A 23279-nucleotide genomic window follows, 5' to 3' on the forward strand; every position below is an offset into this window, starting at 1 on the left:
CAGGGTAGAATAAGGCAACACAATGGCTTTTCCAGAACCCCAAACCACAGTAATGATGATGTGCCCTCAAGTCAATTCTGGCTTGTGGTGACCCTTTTCAACGTTTTCAGTTCTGAGAATTACTCAGAAGCGGTTCATCATTCCCTTCTTCCATCCTGCGACTCTCCCGTGGCTACAATGGCTGGATCTTACCTCAGCAGGCACAGTAGGGAATCGAACTGCCAACCTCTGGCTCCACAGCCAGATACTAAATGACTGAGCTATCCAGCCAGCTCTAGCCACAATACTGGATGCCAGAATCCTGACCTTGGCACCCACCACTTCTATTTTGTTTCAGAATTCACCAGAATCCTACATCTTTTATGTCTCTATTCTGTTTTTACCCCCTTGTCCATCCCCATCTTACTTCTCTCACACAGACCTTCCCTTTTCTTACTTTTTCCATCTTCACACTCCTGAGACTTTCTCTTGTTTCACATTCTGTCCTTAAATTTGTCTTCTGAGTGATCTTATTTTATTCCCACCCATCTCTTTCCTCCATTTCTACTGTTTGGGGCCTGCTATCTCGTCTCCCCCCATTTCCCTTGAAAAAGGTGTGCCTTCTCCACTGTTACTCACCGGCCACCACACCATGTTCCTACCAGCCAAGAAATATCCTCCGACAGTGCCTCGGTTGGTTCGACACATGGACTGTAAGCGAAGAGTGAAAGAGAGTAAAGATGGTGTGATTATAAATGGCTAAACCAGTCTAATTTCATTTTGGGTTTCTGCTCTGTTGCATGTTTGTAAATAAGACTGTTCCATCTCTTTTCTTCAATAAAGTATGGAGCCTCTAACTTTTGGACACACAACAGCAGGCAGAGGTATCTGGTGAGATATTCGAGTTCACAACATTTCCATGCTACAACAAGGCACACAGGGACCTTATATCTTGTTTCCGGTGAGAGCTGTACTTTCTGGACAGCATGCTTCTCCTCTAAAACAAGGTGCACATTCCTCATGCACCTTGTTTTGATGTGAAAATGCAGAGGTCTATAACTTCCTTGCTGCTGAATTCAGCAGCTGTAGTCATGGCCAATTGATATTCATGCCTATTACTTCTGCTGGAAACCCGATTAATATATTTCTTTCTCCAACTCTGTCGTGTGGTGTTTTACATCTACTTCTACACTCCTGTTGTGTTACTACAAAGAACCGAAAAGAAACACTTTGAGCATGTGCAGGATTAAATCAGAGTTAGGTTCTGCTGCCCAAATATTCACTCTGGAATAACCAGTGTGGAATTTTCTTTGTAGAAAAGGATGATAACTTCTCTTTTTTTAGTAACAAATTTAAAAATGCACATGTCCAGCTAACTGCCCCTCGGGTATGAAATATTCCAAGACAGAAACCAACAGAGTTACTGGAGAAAATCAGAGCATAAATAACATTTCTGTTTTAAATACTGCCACTTCTGGAATCTTCTGACCAGCATGGCCAGTTCCAGAGAAGAAATCACTACTCCAGGAAGCTCAAAAGGATAGTTGCCACCACAATACCCCGGTGTGCACATCATTTTCTCTGGAGAGACAGCGCAATGTCATCTCTTATCCCTTCCAAGGGGCAGTTGCAACCAGATCTTAAATGCCTGCTATTACTCATAAAACAAGATGGACAAATGTTTTCACAAGACAGCCTTTGGACAATCTGATTAGAGTGATTTGCATGGACATCTGAAAGATTAAGACATTCCAAGCCCGCATATTAGTCCAGGGGTTGCTGGTCCCACTGGTTTCTGCCTGCAGAGGTTTACATTCTCTGAGCACTTCTTAGAGTAATCAATATATTAGTGGAATTATTACATGGCCTTTTTATGTTGGGGAGGAGAGATCCAGACAGATTCCCTGCACAAAATCTTTGGAAACTCCCCCCTTTAGGGAACAGTTTGTCCAGTTGTTAATCTGTTTAATTTTACACTCATTACCACCTGCTAGGACATTCCTGAACGGTGCTAGTGTTGATAATAATTAACCCTTCTGAAGTGATGAGCCCTGGGATCAAAGAAAAAAAAAGTAAAGAATAGTGGAAAACAACAGAAGGCATGCACAGGGACAGGGGCTTTCTGCCAGTATGTGAGGCAGGGGACCCCTATGGAAGGGAGATAAAGAAAGGTCTTGGTGCAGCGTTTTAGTTCTAGATTCCTCAACTGTATGCAGATTCTGCATATATTCTTTCTATATTTGGTTAATAGCAATAACATGGAAATAACTTTTGATTACAGACACCCCTTTCTTGAAATGATTATGTGTACTTATCACCTGTATTTTAGGGGAAGGTTAGTATATGAAGAGGGTAAGTTGTTTTAAAAATTCTCTAGGTGTTCATACTTCTTTTCTAAATTCTGACTCTGTACTGAATAGCAAAATAAAAAGTTAAACATTCAAAATACAGTCATTAGAAACAATGAGAAACCATAACAGTGCAGCATTAAAAGCACTATCTCTAATAAGAGATAGCACAGAACCATTAGTAGCTCAGAAGAAAGCCTGTATTTGAATTACAAGAATTTAAGAAGTGGTTAAAAGGCTTTTCTTGGGAGGAAAGCGATGACAGGTTTGTCTTAAAAAGCAGAGACATCACCTTGCCGACAAAGGGCCACATAGTTAAAACTATAGTTTTTCCAGTAGTGATGTATGGAAGTGAGAGCTGGACCATAAAGAAGGCTGGCCACCGAAGAATTGATGCTTTTAAATTGTGGTGCTGGAGGAGACTCTTGAGAGCCCCCTGAACTGCAAGGAGAACAAACTTATCCATTGTGAAGGAAATCAACCCTGAGTGCTCGCTGCAAGGGCAGATCCTGAAGCTGAGGCTCCAATACTTTGGCCATCTCATGGGAAGAGAAGACTCCCTGGAAAAGACCCCGATGTTGGGAAAGGGTGAAGGCAAGAGGAGAAGGGGACGACAGAGGACAAGATGGTGGGACAGTGTCATCAAAGCTACCAACATGAATTTGACCCAACTCCAGGAGGCAGTGTAAGACAGGAGGGCCTGGCGTGCTCTGGTCCATGGGTCATGAAGAGTTGGACATGACTTAACAACTAAACAACAACAACAAAAGGCTTTAATGAATAAAAAGTCAAGTGGTGAAAAATCAGAAGTTGTTGTTACATGCTGTCAAGTCAGAACAATGTATAGCAACCCTAACAGGGCTCTCAAGGTAATTGAGATATTTAAGGAGCAGTTTTACCAGTTCCGCTCCCACAGTGAGTTTCCGTGACTTAAGTAGGGTCCAAAAAATTGGCTTTCCATTATTTCTGGCTTATTCTTTGTAGTTCACTCTCTCATTCTCAAGACTAATACCTCTGTTAGTGGGTTCTCCAATCAGGCCAACATTTGAGCATTAGGTTTCAAAAATTTGGGTTCTACGGTTTGAGTGTGGGGAAAAATAAAATTAGCATGTCAAAACACGACAATGGAAATCTGTAATCTGATTCTTATTTCCCTTCAAGCAGTTGGTTCGAATTGGGATAATAACACTGGGGAAGGTGAGCTAGTCTCACTATGCCAATTCCCTAAAGCATAAGATTTATGATGAAGTAAGTGCTGGTCTTTCTGCTTTTGTGCAGGAGTGTAAAATATCCCATTAATTGACCCTCTTTTCGAAGGTATATTTGAGGAAATATACAAGTTTTCCTCACAACCTTAAATGATATGGATCTGGCATGTAAGGGAAGACAAAAAGGCATGGTATAACTATTGATACCAAATTAGGTGATTTTAAAAGTCTATGAATTATCTTTTTTAAAAGTAAGTATTCTCGGTCCCCTGGTCTTTGGAAACTCAATCAAAGTCAGGTAACAACCAAAAAGAAATGGGGAGGGTCTTCTTATTAGCAAGTTGGAGACTTCTGTCCCAAGAGGGATTCACCTGCTGCCTACTTTATTCAATCCATTTGTATCCTGTTTTTCAGAAACAGATCCTTCTGAAATGGCTTATGCATAATACAAATATTGGCCCCAATATCTGAATTTACAAAAACAACATTATCAGAATTAAGGAAAGTGGTACAATAGAATGTGCATATTAATTGTCTAACCAGCAAAGGCAGATTTGAAAAATATGGTTTTAATGCTTTCTTAAAAGAGGAATGGATATTGCAAAGCTCAAATTAATAAAGATTTCCATAACTGACAACTTTTGCTATCCTTTCATCACCTTGTGAACCCCACTTTAATTCTGTAGCCTTTTAATTCCCAGATGAGGCTGATTTTTATGCTGCTTTTGTTGATCATCTTCTAAGATTTTTGAGTTTTCTTGACTGCCCTCTGCTAAATTCACATGGAAATTTTTATAGGACATAATAAGGATCTCATTGATTAATTGATTGATTAAAATATTTAGTTCTGGTGCCACTAAGCCATATAACTCTGCTTGGCTTTGCGTGAGCCACATTTTGGCTGCAAATGCTAATTCTGCTTCTCCCCAGTTTCAGAGTTTGGAGAACCTACTTTAATCCGGAAAAATAACAGAGTCCCCAAACCAGCATTCCCAGTGGCCCAGTCTCCACCTTTCTGAGCAAGGAACAAAGCCCCCTTCCTAATCCGGGGAAAATGTTGATCTCCAAAGTGCATCCTTCGCTCTGTACATACCCATAGCCCAACTGCAATGACCGCGACGAAATAGGCGCAGATGACAGAAATGTCTGCTGGGTTGCTGATAGCCGCCCTCTGGGGCCTGAGGGGTGGTGATTCCTGCTCCATGATGCCTTCAACTCTGAACTGTGCGCAGACCAAGTGGGCAAAGCCAGAGGCCTCTCTGGGACAGTTCCTCAGGAGAGAGGCTTATATGGGTGGTTAATAACAAACTCAGTCATGGGATGGATGTGCGATTAACTGGAAGTGTAGTAAGATGAAGCTTTAGGTTGGGAGCAATGGTGGGGGTGATGCAGGAAAGGGCAATTTCCAGTCATCTGGGGTTGGATTTTGCCACCTTTTGACGTTCTGTTCCTTTTCACAGCTGCCTAGCAAGACAAGAGATTGGCAGCCAGACAACTTATGGTCACGCCATGCTCAGAATGAGTGTGCGCATGCTCTCAGGTGCTTGACGCCTTCCAAGGTTAAGTCCCAGGCACTGAAGATGAACCAAGAGGTCGTTAAAGGTGTATTGTGTGCCACCAAGCTGATTCCAACTTATGGAGATGCTAGTAGGTCTCCAAAGTATGGGAGATACTATGAGTGGATTTACTATTACTACTTCTCAGTGAGTTTTCCACAGTCAAGCGGGCATTTGAACCCTGAATTCTAGTGTGATACTCTATTCACTACATTATATTGGTGTTAATATGTACGTAGATAAATATTTCACTGAATCCTACCTTTAGTTAAGCTCTACTCAACTCTTTTCCTAATGGATGTAGGAGGTTTCCATGAAGCTTTCTGCCCCCCCCCCAAGCTCAAAGGTCTTGTGTCCACATGGCCATTTTAATGTGTGGCCTCCTTCTCAGGATCTCCAAGGAAAGATCTCAAGGTCAGTGAACAAGCCATCTGATCAAATCACTCCTTTGTATATTTATATTTGCATTAACCTCCCTTTGAGGCCATCATGCCAAACTAGTAGAGCCCTGCCAGATGCCACTACTATTTAATGCCAGGCTCCATTAAGAAACACATGTCCACACTACATAATCACCCTGTCACACATGCTGTCCTCATGGACTTACTGTTGTTACCCTTACATATCCCCTCATCCATTTTGTCTCCCATCAGAGAATTATAAAATTATGAAATTGGAAAGGGTCTATAGAGCTATAGAGTCCAACCCCCCCCCCCCCCGCTTAATGCAGGAATCCAAATCAAAGTATATCTGACAGGCAATGATCAACTTTCTCTTAAATGCCTCCAGTCCTGGCTCTTCCCCTCCCTCTTGTAGTTACATATCTCCACACTTTTGGCAGAGCCTGTGGACTGAAGCCAGGAATTCAGAAAAGGAAGTCCTTTTAAGAAGGTCATTGGATTTTTCACGCATGAGATCTAGTTCATGCTACACAGCAACCACCACAAGGAGGTGCTATATGTCAGTAAGGCTCTACGGTACCTTACAACCCTTAAATTTAACCACGGAAAAAAACCTGGAACACGGATTATTTGTAGCTGGGTTTCCTATAGGAGACAATCAGAGTTAAGTTACTAAACTGCCGATTGAGTGAGTATGCAAAAGCCTGTACAGTACAAGCACAGTGAGAATCACCAATAAAGGCAAAGGAAAATGATGAATGTATTCTTGAAGGCTTTCATGGCCAGGATCCGATGGCTGTTGTAGGTTTTTCAGGCTGTTTGGCCATGTTCTGGAGGTTTTTCTTCCTAACGTTTCGCCAGTCTCTGTGGCCGGCCTCTTCAGAGGACAGGAGTAGGAACTCTGCCTGTGTTCTGGTGTAGTGTGTGGGATAACGATAAGTGTCTGGCAAGACCAGAGTTTTTCCAGCAAAAGGTTCCACAAGGGAGAAGGCGACACAAAAGCTCTCTCTCCCACTGCAGTTTTCTGCCACCCTACGTGGTGGGCAACAGAGCTTGGACTGTAAAGGTGTTGGGTTCTATTGTCACATAAGCAGGGAAGGGAGTGTAAGAAGGTGTTTCTGGTGACCCTCCTCTACTTTGCAAAGTTCTTCTACCATTGGTCTAAACAAGTTTGCGCTCAAGTGCAGCTTGATACTGAAGGAAACCACATTTCTAAATTTCTTTTACACCGTGTTTAGTGCAATACACAGCCAGCCCTATCAATAGGCAGAGTGAAGCAGGTACTGTACTTATTAGGCAGTAGGTGCTGGGAGGCAGGGAGCGATGAATAATCCCTGAACGGCTGGTGTGTTCCGTACAACTTGTCTTGTGCTATCAAAGGTCTCTGTTGTTCTCAACGTCTCCCAAGAAGACACAATGGAGAGTTTTTAAAAACCCTTTCTTTCCATGATGTGATCCCAGAAAAAACTCTTTTGAAACTCAGAGCACAGTAAGGACCTCTCATCAGTACCAAGGCACAATAGTCTCCCCATACAAATAGGATGTTCAAAAGAGGTACCAAGAGATGCTTGAGGGTACTTTCTGTCTCTTAGTCCAGATTTATTGGACTGGCTTACGATACTTGCACAGCTTTCCTTGGGTGGGTAGGGGGCACTCTTTTTCAGGAACATCCCTTGGAGTCGGAGTGCATGTTGGCATGGCTTTAGTCACAAATTGAACTTATGCAAGTCATCAAGTGTCTGACACAATCTCTGTGTGCATATGCGTGTTTGCATGAGTGTGGCACAACCAACAGTAGGATCAGGTTGTGCTAAGTGGGTATGGCTGTTTAAGGTAGAGAAAAGGACACGATGGGCCTCCATGATGAACAATGCCTGCAAAGCAAATATATTTTTATTACTTGCAGCACTTCTACATCTCTCTCAAATTTTACATGCCGCAACCATTACTTACTAGCTTCTGCTCAGCCATCTCTGGTGCCATCTCTTTGGAGATAAAGCCAGGCCTTCTCTGTGCCCGGAAGATGTCATAAAACAAAAGGATTGTGATACAGGTCAAATCAGCCTGTTAATCGTTTCCCAGATTCTTAATGGTGTCAGCATTTAATGACTTAATAATGACTTTTAAAATCACAGTTGAAATGTTAATCAATTAGAGGCAGCAGATTAATTTTTAACAAATTCTTTCCAAGCTTTGAGAACCCTGGACTCTCAAACCATCCGCTTATCTCCCACCGTCTTCAGGTAGACCCAATCGTTCATATATTTGCAAAAAAACCTCGTAGCTTTTAGATTCCAAATCCACTTGGAATGTTGTTCCATATCCTAGATTGTTCCCTCTGTGGCGCCAGAGATAAAGACAACCTGCCCAGTTCGAATATGTAGTTCAAATGTGTAACAGCTGGAAACACAATGTGTCACTTTGAACAATTGTGCATACTCCTAAAACAAGTATCTGTTTATTTTCTTCACAGCCTGCCTTTCCACCAAAAAGGGCACTCAAAATGAAACCAATAACATGCACGTTTGAAACAAAACCTTAATTAATACATATCATAAAAATTAAAAATGCAATTGAAAATATAAACTAGCATCTAAGCAATTAGAATCCCTTCAGCCACAGACCAACCTATATGCCAAAGTCTAGCTGAGTAAAAAATGTCTTTACTGGTTTGAGCGAGGGACAACAGAGAGGGAGCAAAGCTGGTTTCCCTTGGCATAGAGTTCTATAATGTGACAGGTGGAGCCACTAAACCAATCTGATCATACCTAATTTTAGCAATCTTATTTGGGGCTTCAGATGTGTACAATTCAGAGGGACAAATTTGTTGTACTGTATCTGTGAATTGAATGTGGAGCCTAAACTATAAAAGAATAGATCGTCGCTCTATTCTACACCATCCTGGCCTCTGTACCTTGGTGAGGAATTTAGATTTAGCTGATAGGAAGCTCTCTGGCACATTCCCCACTAGAGAGATGACAGCAAATAAGGCTAATTACGCTACCAGAACAGAAATTCCAGGATTCCACAAGATGGAGCCATGGCATTTAAGAGTGGTACCAAACTGCTGGGTAGATACACTTTGTTGTTTAGTCATTAAGTCGTGTCCGACTCTTCTTGACCCCATGTAGATACACTACACGTATCAAATTCAGCCTTGTCATTTATTTATTTAGTTAGTTAGTTAAAATATTTTTACCCCACCGTTCTTCTTAAAGATGGCTTACTTTCACTGAAAGACAATATTTACAGTTAAAAACAATGAGTATACAAAGGTGGCTTACATCACTAAAACCCAATATTTAAAGCTAAATAAGTACAGTATACAAATATGAGGGACGTGGTGGCGCTGCAGGTTAAACTGCAGAAGCCTCTGCGCTGCAGAGTCAAAAGACCAGTAGTCCTAAGATGGAATCCACGCGACGGAGTGAGCTCCTGTTGCTTGTCCCAGCTCCTGCCAACCTAGCAGTTCAAAAGCATGTAAATGTGAGTAGATAAATAGGTACCACCACGGTGGGAAGGTCACGGCATTCTGTGTCTAGCTGTGCTGGCCACGTGACCACGGAAACTGTCTACAGACAAACGCTGGCTCTACGGCTTGGAGACAGGGATGAGCACCGCGCCCTAGAGTCAGACACGACTGGACTAAATGTCAAGGGGAACCTTTACCTTTGCCTAAGTATACAAATATTGAAAGGAACATAGAAATGCCATTCTAAGAAATGGTAAATACAAACAATATTAAAAACCCAGTCCAAGCAGTAATGCATAACAATCCGTCTAAACATCTCACTCAGGGAACTGAGGGAAAGCTTGCCTGAAGAGAAAGGTCTTTGCCCGCTTGCAGAAGGACAGCAAAAATGGGGCCAGCAAAGCCTTCTGTTCCTCTAAGACAGCTTTCCTTGATCTGGAACCCTCCAAAAATTGAGATGGCCATTAGTTATTGCAATGACAAGATTTGTCAACTGGTGCATCTGAAGGACACTCAATTGGAGATCAGCTGCTTTAAAAGGGCAGCCAGTACTCTATTGGGGTGATGAGATAAAAATCTCTTGATGTGTCAGAATATCTCACACCAGCCTTGGCTGGACCCTGGATTCTTTCAATTCTTTCAGTACAGCTCATTGTTATATCTATGATTCAGAAGATCTCTTTTCATGTGAGGGATGAACGATAGCCTTCTCACCTCCCTGCAGGTAATTTTCCTGTCATCACCTTTTGCTATGTTGCCCTTTCTATATTCTGGCTCTTTCCCCAAATGTAATTAACATACTGATAAATTATGAAGTGTTCGACACACCATGGGGATTAATAATGCAGCAACCCGCTTGGCATGGTGTCAGTGAAGCCGAATCGCCTATGTCTCAGCCGGGCTGCCATTGGGTAGCCTTTACAGAGAAGTGGAAGGGAAAGCAAGCTGAGGTATTGTGAGGAGAAACTAGAAGTTTATGCTCATGTGGAGTGGAAAGACCTTTTTTAAAAATTTTCTCAGTGCTGGTGCTCAGCCAGTTTTTTCTTCTGGTTGCACTCCATACCTTAGAATTATTTGGAGAGTTCAGGAGATGTTCAAAGGAAAGCATGACATGGAGCTGCCTAGAGGCCCAAGTAGAACAATTAATCTTCGTCCCTCTGCAGCTTTGTCTTTCCTGATTAGGAAAGGCTTGGTAGCACTTAGTCTGGGAAAATGGTTGTGCAAGCCACAAATTTTAGTTACCTAAAATGAATTAATCAGCTTTTGAAACAACACAGATCTAGGATGCGTACTTCTAAGATACCTTTAGTATGCACACCACACTTCTGTCTGAGCTTCAGAGTCTTGGGTCTGTGATAAAGAGAGATATACACACAAATGTGACATTGTTATGAACAATCTTGTATATAAACACTGTTGGAAGCATTTTACTTTAGAATAGCGGAGAACTCTAACTAAAAAGGGAAGCAAAATAGCAACAGGTGAGAAATTGAGTTTAACAACAGGATATTAATAGGTTGATACAGCTGTCTTAAATAGGAATCTCCTGATCTTATATCTCCCTCATAATGATGCCAACGTTTTGTACTAGTTTCTTCTAATTTTGTTCCACAAACCCTTTCATGACAGTGTATATACAACCTCACAATGTGGGGTTCCCAGTTTGAGAGGTTTGTAACCCCTCAAACTTCCTGTTTCTCTCAAACCTATGCATTTTTTTCAAAATCCTTTTTGAAGACAGGGACAACATTAGCCCTCTTCCAGTCATCTGGCACCTCATCCATTTCCCATGATTTCAAGAAAACAATGGACCGTGGTTCTGAAATACTCTTGGACGCAGTTCTTCCAGCCCCTGGATCCTTGAAATCATGAATTCTAGTAGAACATGGTCACTCTCGCCCAGAGTTCCCCTTACTGCCACTTCCTCCGCCAAATCATCTTCGTTGGTTAGAATCAAGTCAAGAATATTCTATGAGGAAACGTATGGTGCTCTTTGCCATTTTTTCCTTAATCTTTCTCCTCTCCTCTCTGTCTCCTCTCACATATGCCACTAAAACTCTTGCTACAGTTTCTTGCTGTCTGTGAAAAACATGTGCCAGAATCAAAACACTGAATGCTCTTATCAGACACAATTATTTGCATAGCCTCTTTACGCTTCTCTTCTGTTGAGTTAACAGCTGTGTACAGAAAGTGCTTTGTACCAAGGGGTGGTATATAAATTGAAATAATAAACAAATAAATAGATAAATAAAGTGACATTAAGTGTCCCAGGGCCATCCTAATATCAGACAGAATAAGGCAGCACCCGGGGCATCGTGACAAGATAATGAATTGTTCATCTATTTATTTAATTATTGTATTTTTACTGGCAGGGACAGGATAAAGACAATTGCTTACAGGATTTTCTGCTTCATAGGCCAAGTACCAAAGGCAGCCACCTTTTTTTGGCGCATGAGGCTGAAAATCCAGAAAAACCATATTAGGGCTCCAATTTGTTAGAAGCAACTTGACAATGCCTAACAACAACAATAACCAATGCAAAGCATCGATAAGTCTGTTGGCTGATAATTTCTGCCACCTAAATTCTGCTGACCTCTTCTTTTCAGGGCATGACCCTAGCAGGATTGCACCCCGGCACTTCTAATTTTAGAAACAAAGTACTGAAGCCAGACAGTTATCTGAATGAAGTTATTTAAGTATGTTTCCTGTTTTGCCAAAGGCCAGATGCGGGTAGGAATTCCATTTATATCCTGCCTTTTATCAAGTTTGAACCAATACCTCAGAAGGGATTTAAGTGAGACCTTTAAATGGAAGAAAAAAGTGCCACAGAAACCTCCTGCAGCAGGGTGTGTGGGAGGAAAAATCTTAGCAGAGCTAGAAAACAATTAGTTACAAACAGGGAACTGCTTGTAAATATTTCATTTCTTCCAATAACTAAGGCATAACAGCCATTGTGTATGATTGTAATATACCGAAGAATAACTTCCATCTTTTTTGCATTCTTGAAATGAAGCTAATTCAAACATTTTTTATATATGATCAACAATAGCTCACTTAAAACAATTATCAGCCTGAAGCAGATTAAAATCTAACTAATTTGGCTACTTAGTGTAGTTGCATGGTTGATCTCTTGGCTGGGTAATTGTGCATCATTGATTACGGATTATGAATCCATTGCCCACATGTGGGAGAGAAGGGTTGGTCTTCCGGGCAGGGGGAATCTGAACCTGGAAATTGTGCCCCAGATTAACTCCTATGGTGCCAGCTTTGTGGTGGAGCAAGGCTGCCTCCACAACTGGGTCATTTAGCTAAGCCGTTGGTGCTTTTCAGTCCACTTGGAATGGTGTTAAAATGGGGGTTCAAGTCATACTCAATAGGCTGTTAAAATCCCAATCTAGTGATTCTCATCTGCACATAACCTTAAATTCCCTCTGTGCGCTAATCAGGTTGTGGACGTGTACTGTACTTTAGAAGTAAATCTCATTCAGTGAGAATTCCCCCAAACTGACCATTACGTACTCTGTGGTCTCTTTTTCAAGCGGCATCTGTGCCTTCAATTATGCATCTCATTAAAATAAAAGGCCAAGGACGGAAACAACAAATTAAATGGTCAACAGTTGGGAGAACCCTCAGAAACCCTTCACACTGAACACTGAAATGGTCCTTTAAGAGAAATAAACGCAAAGACAAAGCAAGAGAAAAGGAGAAAACAGGAAAAAACAAAAAACACAAACAAACAAACAAACAAACAAACAAAAAAACAACCCAAGGATGCCGCAGTTTGGCGATTGGATGGTTTGAAAAAATAAGCCTGTAAGAACTTAGCAGTGATGGTCTGAATTCTGCCTCCCCACCCCCAAAAAACAAACCCCAGGTGAACAAGTATACATTCTGGAAAAATGACTAGAGTAGAACCTGCAAAGTCTCATTCTTCAGTGTAAAAATGATTTATTTCAGCACGCACACACAAAAAACCCCAGGAAAAACAGGGGCTATAGAGGCACATCGATTTTTCTCAATTTATTTTTGCCATCTTCCAAATTGCTTAAGGTTTTTGTTGTGTACGACAATAGTGTAAGAATGGAGGGCAGACCATTCATTTGGTCTGGACTCATAGACACAACGGTTACATGTATTTATTGTATTGATTTTATGTATTTGCAGTTCCTGATCTTGGAAAAAAAAAACCACCGGGGTGGCTAGATTTATATAGGCAAATATTTATAAGTAGGTCATGTGAGAGCTACACTATTGCTCCACGAGGCTGGGAACAAGAGCCGGTTCTTTGGTTACAAAACTGGGGAACTTGGTAGTGCCCCAGAAGGAAGCCGTTGTGTTCTTCCTGGCACTCCTTCCCTGAGGGAGAATTTTAGTGGAGTGTAGCAATGTTCCACCACAATTTGACATGTTGCTGTAATTGCTCATCTGGGTTCATGCTGGGACTGCGCAAGGTGGTGGTTTGGGCTGTGGCATGAATCTTGGAGGCAAACAGTATAAACTGTGAGAGAACTAGAAGGTGGAATAGATCCCCTCCCAAATGCTCAAATCGACTAGGCTCCTGATCAGATTGGATGTACCGTATTTTTTGCACCATAAGACACACTTTTCCCCCACAAAACAGAGGGGTGGAAAGTCTGTGCGTCTTATGGAGCGAAGAAAACAGATTATATTTTCCTGTTTTCTTCTCCTAAAAAATTGGTGCGTCTTATGGAAAGGTACGTCTTATGGAGCGATAATTATTGCAAACCTCCCAATGACATTTGCCTTCTGCAGAGCCAAAGTACCTGGCCAGGAAGGAGAGAAAGAAAACAGTTAACTTTACTTGGCTCAGGAGATCCATGAGGGCATTGCACTGCCCAAGTTGCAACCCCATGATTAAAACAGAGAGAATAAATTATAGATCGTACTTTAAAATATTTATGTACTTCTGTGCATCGGTGCATCTACTGTCCAGAGTTGTCTCCAGATAAAGATTTTATTAAGGATTCCCCTTAGTCCATTTACATTTTTGGGGGGAAGGTGTCCACCGTGTTGTCATCCATTTCTAAGCCGCTCATATCAGGCAAAATCCAAAGAAACAAAACAAGAGAAAAACATGTGGCACCTTAAAGACTATTATATTTTAAGGTTGAACTTCCATAGAGAAGTCCACGTCATCAGGCATATTGGGGGAAAATGAAATATTGGATAAAATACCAAATGCACATGTAAAACATTAATTGGCTCTAAGAGTCTTGTGTGTGTGTGTGTGTGTGTGTGTTTCTATCTTCTGTAGAAATGTTTACATTAGAACTTAGCACTAAACATAGGTCGTACATTACTGCAGGTGAGATGTAAACACGCACCTAAGACTCTTAGAACCAGTGAATGTTTTACTTGTGTATTTGGTATTTCATCCTGTACTGTATTTCTTTTTTCCCCCTCTATATGTTTGATGAGGTGGGGTTGTCCACAAAAGCTCACATCAAAATATAACACTCTTTAATGTGCCACATATTTTTTTAAATCTTTCTTCTTTCGTTTTGTTTTGTTTCTTCAGATTTTGCCAGATATGCTTGCAAAGACTAACACAGCTAATTTTTCTAATATTAAGCCCTTCATGTTTCCCCAATGCTGCTTCTCTCTTCTTTCTTACTGGAGAAAGACTGACTTGTTTTTGAAGAGGAAAGAAGAATATTACGTATTCCATGAGCACAGATGCTTTAACATGAAAAGGTGTCTGTCTGGAAGCACTATGAGTCTTACAGGATCTGTCAGAGCACAAGCAATATCAGCAGGACTTTTAAGAGTGGGTTGGTAGCCCAGGACCTTCGTAGAATGGAAACACTGCGTATGGACAGTGATCCATTAGGACTTGTTCAAAAGGGGTTGTTCCAGGCCATGTTTGGGCCATGACTTTCCTCCCTGCTACTTTACTTATCTGCATTTCTTCTGGTCTGCTGATTAAACCCAGAAATCTGATAATGTGATTAAGAGAACCCCATTCTCACCTTGAAATCTTAGGAACTCAGGATCTCACCTAAAAGGCAACAGCAGAGACTGGCCAGGGCCAAGGCTTGCCAGATAGGACTCACCCTCTAATTTGAATGCCGTCATTTGGTGCCAGAAGACCTGAAACGATCACATACTTCAGTGCTTACACACGGCATAATAGGATGGATTATGGTAATACACCATGACTCAGTCCAAGTAAGCCAGAGGTCCTGTTAGCGTGTGTTGTGTCAGCCTGCTTAAGTGGTAACGTCAAGTTTGCTCTAAATGAGGTGTAGTTGCCATGCACAGAACGGAGTCAGAGGTGGTGGTGTTCACCTTCCGTCTTGGCCACTTGAAGTCCAAGAGGCCTCAGTGGCAGAGCCTTTGGTCAGTTTGGGCTAATAAACCAGTTACGACCTTACTTTGAGAGGAGTACGTTTGCTGCAGGCATGTACTAATAATCTCCCATCTAGATTACTGCAGTATGTTCTACAAGTGGCCGTGTTTGAAGATGTGAACTAAAACTAGCCAGAACTGTTTTGGTAGCTACACTTGTCTAAGTGAAATTGCACAGGTTGTGGCTGCAAATTCCCACACAACAATGAGGTGCTGTGAGCACACACCCAATTGGGCACACGGTCAACTGAGTACACACCCAGAAAGGCAACTAGCACCTGGTTAATAGGAGTCGTTTGCTGCCACAATTTGCAGAGTTTCAATCATCTGGGTGTGTTGCTGAGTCCAGCTGTTTCTTGGGATTCCCAGATTGCAGCTGTATCTACATCATCCTTCAATCAGCTCTGCCCCTACCTGGATGAGGGAGCCCTGAAGACATTGGTGCATGCTCTAGTGAACTTCAAGATTGATTACTGTAATGCTCTCTATGTGGGGCTTCCCTTGAGACTGAACTGAAATTATAATAAATTTACAATGTGGTCACTAGGCTGGTGTTGAGTGTGAGTAAATTTGTCCACATCTCCCTGATCCTGGCTTGCCTGCACTGCTTACCTGTGATATTCTCGGTTAAGTTCAAAGTCTTTGTTCTTATCTACAAAGCCCTCCACAATTTGGGACCTTGTTACTTGTTGGAGTACCTTTCTCCAATAACATTGACCTTTGCCACCCCAGGTCCTTGCAGGCCATGCTCCTATGGGTTACCACCCTGAGAGAGGCCAGAAAGACATTTCTCAGCAATTGGGCTTTTCCAGCTATGGCCCTATCCTTTTGGAATGAGCTTCCAGTTGAGCTGCACCTGGCCCCCTCCCTCCCAACCTTTAGGAAGTTGCTTATGACAATGCTTTTTTAACAGAAGCTTCCAAGGATATCCCTCCATGAATTTGCCAAATTTGGGCTGCCCACCCAACCATTGCCTGATGCTGCTCGGTTTTGTTTGTCTTTATGCTATCCTAGTGATTAATTTGATTTTATTACAGTACATCTTTTGTTATTGCCATATTATAATATTTGTTTTGATTTGATTGTTGCCAAGAGTAGTGCCTTGCACTAATCAGGTGGTATAAAAGTTCAACCAGCCAAGCAAGCAAGCAAGCAAGCAAGCAAGCAAGCAACCAACCAACCAACCAACCAACCAAGCATCCAACCAACCAACCAACCAACCAACCAACCAACCAACCAACCAACCAACCAACCAACCAACCAACCAACCAAGTGACAGCAGCCAACCAACAGAATGGCAAGCTGCCATCTGGAATTTGGCTATTATTTATTAAAACATCCAAGAGCAAGAACAACATCTGACTTTAAGAGAGAAGTAAAACTTAACGAAAGGGCCCAGGATTGACCTGGCATAGAGATGGGCATGAACTGCTGGTTCAGCTGGTGGCCACACAGTTGATCTGCAGTTCTGTGCCCCACCTCTTCCAGTGGGCACCCATTTGGTGACAACTCCCCAGCTTCCCTGCCCCACTTCCTCTGGTGATTGCCTCCAGGTGGGAGCCCACTGGAGGGGGCAGGGAGCCAAACAGAGGATCAGCTGTGAGGCCACCAGCTGAACTTGCATGAACTGCTGTGCCCATCTCTAACTTGGTATCTTGGGAAGTGACAGCAAGCCCTCTAGCTGCTCTTCCTAACTTGTCGTCAAACTGGACACATTCCTTCTAGGCTTCCCTGAAGGCCTTCTCTATTTCCTTCTTTGAAGGCAACAGGGACCCTGGTGCCACTCCCTGAAAGCAATTTCCATGCCTTCTTTCCTTGGAGCACAGCAGGGATAATCCAGGGGTCCTGATTCCCCTCCTTCTTCTGAAGTTGTATTCTGCACTGAAGTTGAAAGGGCTTATGGTACAATCAAAACCCATGCAATCTGAAGCTTTAATGCTGTGGGAAACCTTGAGTTCTAATTTTCGGTGAGGTGGCCCTGCTAGTCTGTTTCAGCATAACGGGGCGGGGGGGGGGGGACAAACAAACTGTTCAGTCTTGAGGCTGACTAATTTATTATACCATTTTGTGGGTTACAAGCCACTTTTTCACCTGCAAGGCTTTTAATAGCTGTTTGGTTGATAATATTGTTATCCCACCGTTCTGACAGGGAGACCGGCGATAAATAATGCAAATAAAATCTCTCTGCTGTAAAAGAACACGCTGAAACTCTACCCGACTTTCTCCCCGAGCTCTTTTTAAATGTATTCTCTTCAGCTACTTGTGGTGACCAAAAAAAGGGCTCTTACAGGAAGCTACCTGTAAAAAAGCTGCTAGTTTGTTAAAATGATGGATACTCTGCAGGAAGGTGAAAAATAGGGCATGGCTATTGAAGTTTGACCTCTGATGGGGTCAGCACTTCCTTCTTTCCTTTACTCAACGGCTGTAATGGCAGCAGTTTCTTCTCCTGGTTACCTGGCATGGTAAAGGTAAAGGTTCCCCTTGACATTTTTAGTCCAGTCGTGTCCGACTCTAGGGGGCGGTACTCATCCCGTTTTTCAAGCCATAGAGCTAGCGTTTGTCCAAAGACAGTTTCCGTTGTCACGTGGCCAGCGTGACTAGGGAGCGCCATTTTACCTTCCCACCGAGGTGGTACCTATTTATCTACTCACATTTTTTACATGCTTTCGAACCACTAGGTTGGCAGGAGCTGGTACAAGCGACGGGGGCTCACTCTGTTGCATGGATTCGATCTTACAACTGCTGGTCTTCTGACCCTGCAAGCACAGGCTTCTGCTGCCCAAATCTGAGACTGTAAAGTAACCTTGCCTTGCTTTGCTTCTTCCTCCTCTGAGGTTGGGAAAACTTTGGTGGGGAGATTGACAGTCCTCTTATAAACTGGAAAGAAGGCCAAAAAAGGAAGTGGGGACTTTAAAGGTAAAGGTTCCCCTTGACAATTTTTGTCCAGTCATGTCCGACTCTAGGGGGCGGCGCTCATCCTGCTCTTCAAGCCATAGAGCCAGCGTTTGTCCAAAGACAATCTTTCCGTGGCCACATGGCCAGTGTGATTTAGACACGGAACGCTGTTTACCTTCCCACCGAGATGGTACCTATTTATCTACTCGCATTTGCATGCTTTCGAACCGCTAGGTTGGCGGGAGCTGGGACAAGCAACGGGCGCTCACTCCGTCGCGTGGATTCGATCTTACGACTGCTTGGTCTTCTGACCCTGCAGCACAGGCTTCTGCGGTTTAGCCCACAGCGCCACCACGTCCCTTAAGTGGGGACTTTACTGTTTGTTAATGTAGACAATTCTGTTTTGAAAACTGCAGGAGTAAATGTTTCTGCGTGCTTGTCTACCTGGACTCAACTGAAGCAAGCTGGAGTGGACCAAATACGGCTGCTTATAGCTCAGTGGTGTAAGTACCTGGCTGTGGAGCCAGAGGTTGGTAGTTCGATTCCCTTCTGTGACCTTGGGAAAGCTGCAACTGCCTCCAGGAGAAAGGAATGGTAAACCACTTCTGAGTACTCTTTACCCAGAAAACCCTGAAAAGACAGAATTGACATGATGACACATAGTGATGATGATGATGATGATTCAAGGTTGGGTAGCAGTCTAGTATCCCATTTGGTGTGATCCTTGCATCCAAACAGCATATGCACCTCAAGCAACCCTATTTGGTCCAGCTCCTTTAAGAAGGCAAAAAAAGGGGGGGGACTCTTTGTCCTTGCTCCCTCCTTGATTAAAAAATTAGTGGGGAAAATTTTAAATGGAAAATCTCCTCGTGGAAGTAGGAGGACTGATGAGGGGGCAGGAGGGGAATTATTTTGACCAGCGAGGTGGGCCAAATAGGGCCACTTGAGGTACATATACCATTTTGATGCGTGGATCACACCAAATGGCATGCTGGATCTCTATAAGCAGCCCTCTTCGGCATGATCCAACCAATTCCAGTTGAGCCCAGGTAGAGAAGCTCTTAAAATTCAAAACCACACTGAATGAGCTCATATGTTCAGAATTTACCTACCCTCTATGCCAATATTAGTGTAGCCCCCTTCAATATGCAATGTTTAAGTTCAAGCACAGCTCAAATATTGATATTTGTTTTCTAGGTTTACACATTGCTCTTTCTTCATTATGGCGTTGCAGAAGGCTCTCTGACAGTCTCTCTTCCGTGACCAATGACTGTTCCCATTTCTGCCTTATCTTCCTCAAAGTGGCAGCGTCATGAGTTCCTCAGAACATAAAAATGTCTATATCATATAATGCTAAAGGGCATATCATAATAGTTCCTACAATTTGCAGCACTGTCAGAGGGGTAAAAGTTGAGGATACGACATGATAACTGTTCAGCTGTACATAAAAGACAATGTTAGGCAGGAGTTACTTCTGGATTTTGTGTGTGTGTGTGTGTGTGTGTGTGTGTGTGTGTGTGTGTGTGTGTGTGTGTGTGTGTGTGTGTGTGTGTGTGTAAAATAAATAAATAAACTAAAGTTGCAGTTGTGGGTGTACTGGTAAACTGAATGTTTGGGTCTGATACCCTTTAAACACTCTCTTGAGGTTGCCACTTCTGCCTCTGCCAGGGTAGTCCTAGTTCTGGCTAATTAAGTTGGAGATATCAGGAGCCTTCTTAAAATCTTAGAATTGCAGAGCTCAAAGGGACCCTATGGATCATCAAATCCAACCCTTGTCAGGGAGGCATAGTAGGGAATCCAGAGAACAAAGGCAAGAGAGACAAGAGAGAAGTGTGAAAAAGAAGGAAATGACATCAAGAATTCTAAGAATAGCAATTGAAGTTTCTAAAGAAAGTCAGCAGACATCTAAGCAAGGCAAAGCAAAAGACAATCAAGGAAAACTGAGGAGGTCCTCTCTTCTCTTCTCCATGCAAGGACATGCACCCGGTCGCGTCCAACAGTGGAAAAGCTACACTCCTCTAACCTGGCAGACATTATTTCACCAGATGCAAGGGTCTGTCAGGAGTCAATGATGGAGTGCAAAAGACATGATTGTCATCGAAATAGCCTTCCAAATTACATTCCAAGTCTGAGTCCTGCATTTGTTACATTAAAAGGACATCCCAATTTTTAATCCTTAGTTGTAACCAAAATAGTTGCCAAGCAGGGCAGGTGCACCACAGCCTGAACCAGGATTTACAGACACTCTCTGCTGCCACAGTTACTAAGCAGAAACCAGCTTTTCTGCTGGCAACATCACAGCATGCAAATATAGCAGCCTGTGTGGGTGGTTATGTGCTGGAGAACAAGTTTGGAGTGACACGTTTATTAAAGAACATCCATGTGTAGGTCTTCCAGGCAGATGACTTCCCACTGCCTTTTTGAGTTGGGGTTCTGTCTTAGTTTTGAACAAATGGCTTCTGAATGCATTCCGGTTGCTAGATGCTCATTTTAAGGCAAGCAAATGCAAGCTGTGGTGTTTTTGCAAGGAATATGGGCAGGACACAGCGAGAGTCACCATAAACAAAGTGAGGCAACCATCATGGAGGAGATACTGGGTGCATGTGCTCAGCAACATCAGTCATGGCTGATCCTCTTGAACCCTCAGAATGCTCATCTTTTAGCGGACTGTCCATGCCCTACATGGCGTCCTGTTCCCTTAGACTTGCACGTTGGTTAGAGACAACATGGAAGATGCTGTTCTAGTTGCCAACAGTCCAATGGCAGTCCAGCCAAGCTGCTGTGTATGGAACAAGGAAGGGTATGACCTTGTTCTTTGCTTCTGGCAGCTAGAAGTTCTGGGTCATCTAATTCAGAAGAGTATTCTCATATGGGTGGTGTCCCATGTTATTAGCAAGAGAAGGGTGCCATTTGGACTTTCCATATCAAGCCCTTCCCTTCAGATTGTGCCTGAGGGGGTCAGACATATCATGAACTTGTACCCCTAATAGCCTTCATTATTCTGTCTCCCTTCAGCCAGCCTTCTCTCTCACTGCCTCATAGGTCCACTTCTGTGTTGGCTTCTGTGGAAATCAGTGGCATTTTTGAAAAGGGTTTAGTTTTGTGGGCTAAATGATGCCCATTTTTTCCCACTGAGGAGCAAATAATTATATTCCATTTGAAAATTAAATTCTAGAAATAAAAGAGGGTTGTTTTTTTTTAAAGGAATATTTCTTGCTCCCAAGCTGGGAGTGATGGCTGAAGACAGGAAAGTGAATATTTCTGTTGACCTTCTTGTCCCAAACCATCACTTTATCCTAAGACTAAAACCTGCCTTTATACTACCTTCAGTCCCTTCAGCTGTCTGCACATAACAGGTATCCAAACAGGGAGCATTCCACATGCCAGAGTCTCCAATTCATTAAAAAGAAGCTATTAAAGATATGAAGTGAGGTCTTGATTTCCAGTTAGGAGCCAGACCATCGACTAATTCTCGGCTGCTTTCCCAAATGATCTTATGGTTTCCAAAGTGTACAAACAAATACAGTAGTCAACCGCTTCCATCACCAAGGTTTGACACCTCCCCAGGTAAGTGCTTGTTTGTCTGGTCCAGGTCCCTTGTGCTTGGAGGTGTGCCTGTCCAATTGCCTCCATGACCTGGCTCGGTGTTCTCTCCCATTGCTCACACCCTTCCTGGGGAGGTGGCCTATAATAAATATAATGCACTCCTGCCTTAGGAAGAGGCAGTTCCAAAAGGCTTTGCCAACAATCCAGGGTGACACTTGATAGAGAAGGTAAGAGAAAGGAAGGCATTCGTCCAGGAGCAAAAGTCAAGGGTAGAGACGGAGTCTATGAACCTTTCTTCCTGCGGTTACAATCAATTATTAAATTCTTAAGGAACTTCTTTCTTTCCTCTTGTCGTTCATATGCCTCTTTGCCTTGCCAGGTTCTTTCTACTGGTTCTCTGCTTGTAGCACAATGGGGTTTGAAGTCATACAAAGTAATTGTGTACTGGAGTCTGTGTTAGACTACAGCAATGGTTTCCAACCCTGGGTAACCCAAGTGTTCTTGAACTGCAACTCCCTAAACCCATGGCCAGCACAGCTGGTGATGATGGCTTCTGGGAATTGCAGTTCAAAAACAATAGGTTACCCAAGCTTGGGAACCAGTGGATTAGAGGAACTTTTGCTGACTTCCAGACTTATTCTGTAGCTAGAAGGCATATAGGGCTGTAGATCAACAGAGGAGGCGACATCTATAGGGCTTGGAAAAGTGACTTTTTTTTTACTGCAATGGTCAGACTGGCTGAGGACTTCTGGAATCGTAGTCCTTAATAGTTCTTAATAGTCCTTAATAATTTGTCTCAAGTTCTGCCTCTCCTTCTGGGGAGGGTGGCTGAGATCCATGTGGTCTCACCTATGAGCCCTTCGTACTTGGAATAGGATATACTTTGAGATGTTTGCTTAATTGTCATCATGCATTTTAAGAGCCGGTCTATGATTTCTAAATCAGCCAGGAATGCTCTTTTAAGATTAAGAACTGAACCAGCTCTCTGGGCTTAGAAACCACCAAAGATTCTACCAAAACACAAAGATCGTTGTAAAGCGGATTCGTCGTAATGTGAGGCAATCGTAAAGTGAGGCACAACTGCACTCTCCTGGTGTATTTCAAATCATATAATGGTCGGATAAGGCAAGGGAAGAGTGAGCTAACACATTTATTTCATCTTAACTTGCGTGGTTCTATAAATCTGTGGGCATGTGAAATGTACATCTGAAATGAAATTGCATAGTTAATTTTAGGGTAATTAGCCATGTAAGCACCTTTGGTGAATGAATCAGTGGATAAGTGACCCGTGCTTGGAAATTGATTGTTGTTATCAGCTTGGCCAACTTCCAGAATAATTAACACACCCTGATTAAGCAAGCGCGGCTTTCCCCATCCTGGCACCATTTCAATTGTGTTTGACTACAAAACCCAGAACTGGCAGTGCTGACTAGAAGTGGTGGAATTATAGTCCAGCACACCTGGAGGACATCTGGATGGGGAAAGCCTGGGGGATATACTTGGCA

General features: G+C 42.8%; 2 protein-coding genes across 3 annotated transcripts in view; one reads left to right on the forward strand and one right to left on the reverse strand.

Moving 5' to 3' along the window:
• Positions 1-9802, reverse strand: part of SLC5A2 (solute carrier family 5 member 2) — a 28284-nt gene extending 18482 nt beyond the window's left edge. Inside the window, exons 1-2 of the mRNA XM_020813534.3 lie at positions 4629-9802; positions 619-690 (exon numbers count right to left, since the gene is read on the reverse strand). Coding sequence (XP_020669193.3) covers positions 619-690; positions 4629-4739 — 183 coding nt within the window. The 5' untranslated portion in view covers positions 4740-9802. The remainder of the gene's footprint in view (positions 1-618; positions 691-4628) is intronic.
• Positions 1-23279, forward strand: part of LOC110086415 (carbonic anhydrase 4) — a 45406-nt gene that overhangs the window by 8313 nt on the left and 13814 nt on the right. The window contains exon 1 of one of the 2 annotated variants that reach the window (XM_072976871.2): positions 21928-22001. The exons of the other annotated variant lie outside the window; for it this stretch is intronic. The gene's annotated coding sequence lies outside the window, so the exon portion shown is untranslated. Of the gene's footprint in view, positions 1-21927; positions 22002-23279 lie in introns of those variants that run through there. 2 annotated transcript variants of the gene reach the window in all.

The sequence above is a fragment of the Pogona vitticeps genome, chromosome 6, assembly GCF_051106095.1.
Source record: "Pogona vitticeps strain Pit_001003342236 chromosome 6, PviZW2.1, whole genome shotgun sequence".
NCBI classification, from domain to species: domain Eukaryota; kingdom Metazoa; phylum Chordata; class Lepidosauria; order Squamata; family Agamidae; genus Pogona; species Pogona vitticeps.